Source organism: Grampus griseus (assembly GCF_964374135.1).
Source record: "Grampus griseus genome assembly, chromosome: 10".
Taxonomy (NCBI): domain Eukaryota; kingdom Metazoa; phylum Chordata; class Mammalia; order Artiodactyla; family Delphinidae; genus Grampus; species Grampus griseus.
This window is the reverse complement of record NC_139004.1, coordinates 63,093,176-63,098,144: the sequence shown is the minus strand read 5'-3', so window position 1 is coordinate 63,098,144 and position 4,969 is coordinate 63,093,176. Positions and strand designations below refer to the sequence as shown.

Genomic DNA, 4,969 nt, shown 5'->3' with positions numbered 1-4,969 from the left:
GAGCAGTCAGTGAGGCACGGAGGAGCTCACGTTTGTCAAGAACCTAGCACAGCGCCTGAGACAAATTCAGCGCTTGGTGAATGTTTGTTCACCTCCCCCTTTTCTTCCTGGAGCCTATTTTATGTACAAATGTGTAAAAACTATTGCACAAAACAATGCAATGAGGGAAAAATTATTGTTTATTTATCCCGCCTTTGGTAGGAGCTAGTTTACATTTAAGTGGAAAGGTGATATTCTTCCCTTGATGTTCCTTGGGCAGGTTCCTCAGTGGGTGGAGGTGCGGTGTCACTGCACAGATGGCAGAGTTGGCAGAGGTGTTTCCTAAATGCCTTGTTGAGAAACACGTAGAGGAGAGGGTTGACGCAGCAGTGGGTGGTGGCGATGATTTTCATGATCTGGACACTTCTGTTCAGGTTGTAACTACTCTCACAGCCATGCAGGGAGAAGTGTTCGTTGAAAGCAGACAGGAAAAGCGCAATATTGTAGGGTCCCCACATCAGAAGGAAAACAACCATTATGGTGAAAACAAGCTTGAAAAGGTCACAGTTCCTCGCCCCACACTTTAGTGTTTTCCTCATTCGCACGTAGCAAAATACGAAAAAAAACAGTGGCAAAAGAAATCCCAAAATGTTCATCTTTAAGGTCAGAAAATGCTTCCAGAATGTCTCATCAGCTGGTAGGAAGTGAGGTCTGGTAAAGAAGCACTTGTATTTCTGGCTTTCCATCTGAGGTTTGTAAAAAGCAAGTTCAGGCAAAGTGACCAGAATGGCTGTGACCCACGCCAGAGCACTTGTGAAGATGTTGCCAGCCACCATCCTGCAGGCCGAGAAAAGCCTTCTCATGCGGAAAAACTCCTGGTACCTTTGCACAGTCAGAAGGACATTGAAAAATGCCTCACTGTACAGGCCTATGGAGTAGAGTGCCACGACAATTTTACACGGGGGGTCACCAAGAACCCCCTCACGTGAGGCCGTGTAAGCCCAGAACGGCAGGGTGGGCAAGAAACACAAGTTAGAAATTGCCAAGTTGAGGAAATAGATATTTTCCACTTGCTTGAGTCCTTTGTATTTTACCAGGATAAGCACAACCAAGATATTGTCCAGGAGGCCAGCCGTGAACACCATGGTGTAGAGGTAAGGCACCAGCTGGGCTGAGAGAATCTTGGGCTCGTATGGGGTGCATGGTTCTATTTCGTTGTTACTCAGATTGTCTTCTATGAGGACATCATAATCATCCTCTGGTGCTGACGTGTAATTAGCCATCTTCAGGCTGCCCTGTGGAGAAATGAAAGATGATTTTCCCTTCATACAGCTGTGTGGTCATAGAGGAAACGGCACACAGGACTAGAGGATAAATAAATACTTGCCCTTTTCTGGTGTCTGATTTTAGCCAGAGCAGGTCTACAACTCAGAAGACTGAAAATAAACATTTCTTTAACACGCCCTATATCCTGAGAGCAGCTGCTATAATTCATCCCTTCATTAAGCACTTAGGTGTTTAGTAGTATGCGAGCTACCACAGGCAGACAAAAGTAAGCATTACCCTTCTTCATATAACTTCGTTCTCTTGGTAGAAACAAGACTTGCCTACCTGAAGCCATGTAGGAAAAAACACAATTAAAGAGAACCAAGTACCGGGGTTTAGCTTCACAAAATTGGTGTCAGTCGCAATTTCTGTGCATTTAAAAAGTTTGCTCACCCCCCGTAACAGCTTCCTGTGACAGGCAGAGAGGTCTGAGTTCTTCTCTTGAAGGATATAAATAAATGTTTGCAAAAGCGAAACCACCCTAAGCATCAACATGGACATAACTGGTTAAATACATCGAAGACTTACCACTGACCGAGTTCCTAGGCGGGGAGGGTATGGCCTCCTGACCTACCATCCGAGTTGCTGTGGGAACCGTCTGGGCCAGTTAAAAGCTGGCTTCCTTCAGAACAGCTGGCCCCTGACCCTTAGGGCCAAGAGAAACCACTGTTTATCCCCCTGGTGGCTGTGTTCTGCCAGTCACACATCTCAGGGACTAACCAAAATAAAGCAACTTGAAAGCTCCCCCAGACCCCCAGAGAGTTTCTTAAGCTGCAAAGAGAAACTGGGAAGTTGTTTTCTCCTGCTGCTTCCACCCCCACCCCGTACCCCGCCTTTGATTTCCTTGTGGCCATCCTGCTGGCTGCCCTAGATAAGGGAACTAAGTTACTGCTGCTTCTCAATGATACTGAGGGAGGGATAGCAAAGTGCTCTGACGTGTAACTGAGCAGGTGGTGGCTTGCAGCAGAGGAGAGAAGTGTCACATACGATGACTGTGCGTCCAGGCCCAGGGGCCTGAGGCTCCCATGTAGCATTTCATCAGCATTAGCATATGGGGCTTCAAGAACTTGCAGTGAGAACCACTGCTTTGGTTTTCATTGTCCCTTTTGAGAGACGCTGTGTGCTTTGGCTGAGGAATGGGGCCCCAGTAGGGTCTGCTCTGGGGACAGTGGAAGCTACAGAGTGATGTCAGTTGGGAAGGGGGTGGTGCAGAGACAGAGCCTCAGTACCAGTGCCTGGGAGAAATTGATGTGAGGGAACCAAGGAGTTAGGCAAGATGTTAGGAGCTGACCCTGCTCCTAGAAGGAGGGCCCAGCACAGGAAAATTCCATGGTGAGGATGCAGAGGCTCCATCAAGTCACGTGCAGAGAATGTGAGGGGAACAAGTTCAACCCCTGTTTGAGGCTGGGGTGGGGTGACGTTTAAGGCCAGAGAGAAAGGAAGCTGAGAGTCCAGATTTAGAGTGGTGGGAGGAGGGTGTGGGAGGAGGAAGGGGATGGGGGCGGTTTGGAAGAAAGATGAACTGAGAAAAAGAACTTGAAATAACTGGAAAATCTGTATGAACTTCTCCTGGATCAACTCTTTGTATCTGTGATGGACCTAATTTGAGGACCAGTCTTACATGTTGGCTTAGCGTTCATTTCGCTGGTTAAACGACATCTGTTAATGCCAAAGATATGTTTGAGGTGGTAGTCGGTGCAGAATGTGGACCTGCCAAAATAGAAATAGAACTGAGGAAACTATTAAGGGAAAGGAAAAATAAACATTAAAAGGACCTGGACAAATATGTGATCGAGCATTAAATTTAACTCAGAGGGAAACTCATGATGTTCCTCCGTATGGAGGGGTTGGGAGGGGTTGGGAGGGGTTGGTGCTGGTGGGAACCTGGCTGTGAATGTTTCCCAGCAGGTCTTCCCCCACCGCCCAGCAGTATGGCTTCTGTGAGTGAGTGAGGGCCACTGTGCCCTGCTCCTTCCTCCTGGGGCTCAGCCCCCTGCGGCTGGGCTATCTGTAGCCACACCAGTACCCCCAGAACTTTGACGGAGTAAGTGATGGTGGCTCGTGGTGCTTTATTGCCTGATACTCACTGGTCAGTCCCAGGCAGGGGACTGAGGGTCAAGTCAAACTTTGAAACTTGAAAAACCCTGTGAACATACACACTGCATTATACGGTCAAGTGGAGGAAAATGGCAGCAAGCAGGCGCCTCATCCGTGTCACAGAACCATGTGAAATTTGAAGTTCCCTAAGGAAGGCACTGTTTGGTAACTTCAGGATCACCCTAACTTCCTGATATTTGTATGGCCTTCACTTTCTGAATTATTTTATTTTGGCTTGATTCCCAGCATTCTGCTTATCCACACCCAGACCATGGGATTCTTTTTTTTTTTTAATTGAGATATAATTGACAAATAACATTGTGTAAGTTTAAGGTGTACCGTATTGATTTGATACATTTATATTGCAATATGATTGCCATGATAGTGTTAGCTAACAAAATTATCAACTTTTCTGGTGGTGGGAAAAATTAAGGTCTCTTCTCTTAGCAATTTTAATGTTTATGATACAGTTTTGTTGTCTATAATCACTGTACTGTGTATTAGATCTCTAAGACTGTGGGATTCTTGGAAATTCTAAATTGGTAGGTAGGAATGGTTTAAAGGTCTGAAGTTGAGGCAAGAGGAAAGTTTTATTTACCATTCTAATATCTGGAACTGTAATAGGGTCATCATTGGTGAAACTTCACCACATGCTGTGGCTTTGGCATGTAGCTCACAAACCTTACCTTTGAGGCTCTGAGTTCCTCTTTATTACTATAATTAAATCCCAGTTTTAAAAAAATTAAAGTATAGTTGATTTGCAATATTATATTAGTTTCAGGAATATAACATAATGATTCAGTATTCTTATAGATTACACTCCATTTAAAGTTATTACAAAATAATGGCTATATTTTCCTGTGCTGTACAATATATCCTTGTTGCTTGTTTATTTTATATATAATAGTTTGTATCTTTTAATCCTTTACCCCTATCTTGCCCTTTCTCCCCTTTCCTCTCCCCACTGGTAACCACTAGTTTGTTCTCTACATCTGTGAGTACCTTTCTATTTTGTTATATTCATTTGTTTGTTTTATTTTTTAGATTCCACATATAAGTGATATAGTATTTGTGATAGGATATAGTATTTGTCTTTCTCTGACTTATTTCACTAAGCATAGTACTCTCTAGGTCTATCCATGTTGTTGCAAATTGCAAAATTTCATTTATTTTTATGGTTAATACTCCATTGTATGTGTACACACCACATCTTCTTTATCCATTCATCTGTTTATGGACACTTAGGTTGCTTCCATATCTTAGCTAATGTAAATAATGCTGCTATGAACATTGGAGGGCATGTATCTTTTCATGTTAGTGGTTTCATTTTGTTCTGATATATACCTAGGAGTGTAATTGCTGGGCCATATGAAGTTTTATTTTTTTGAAGAACCTCCATACTCTTTTCCACAGTGGTTGTACCAATTTACATTCCCACCAACAGTGTAGGAGGGTTCCCTTTTCTCCACAGCCTCACCAACTTTAGTTTTTTGTGGTCTTTTTGATGATAGCCATTCTGACAGGTGTGAGGTGATGATAATTTTATTGTGGTTTTGATTTGCATTTC

General features: G+C 43.8%; 1 protein-coding gene across 1 annotated transcript; it reads right to left on the bottom strand.

The window, feature by feature from the left end:
* Positions 1–215: 215 nt before the first annotated feature.
* Positions 216–2,045, bottom strand: CCRL2 (C-C motif chemokine receptor like 2; the record flags this gene model as incomplete). Its single annotated transcript, XM_082663516.1, has 2 exons — positions 1,834–2,045; positions 216–1,274 (listed from the first exon to the last, which is right to left on the bottom strand). The coding sequence occupies exon 2, from the start codon at positions 1,260–1,262 to the stop codon at positions 216–218; it is 1,047 nt and encodes a 348-aa protein (XP_082519642.1). The 5' UTR covers positions 1,263–1,274; positions 1,834–2,045.
* Between the last annotated feature and the right edge of the window lie 2,924 nt (positions 2,046–4,969).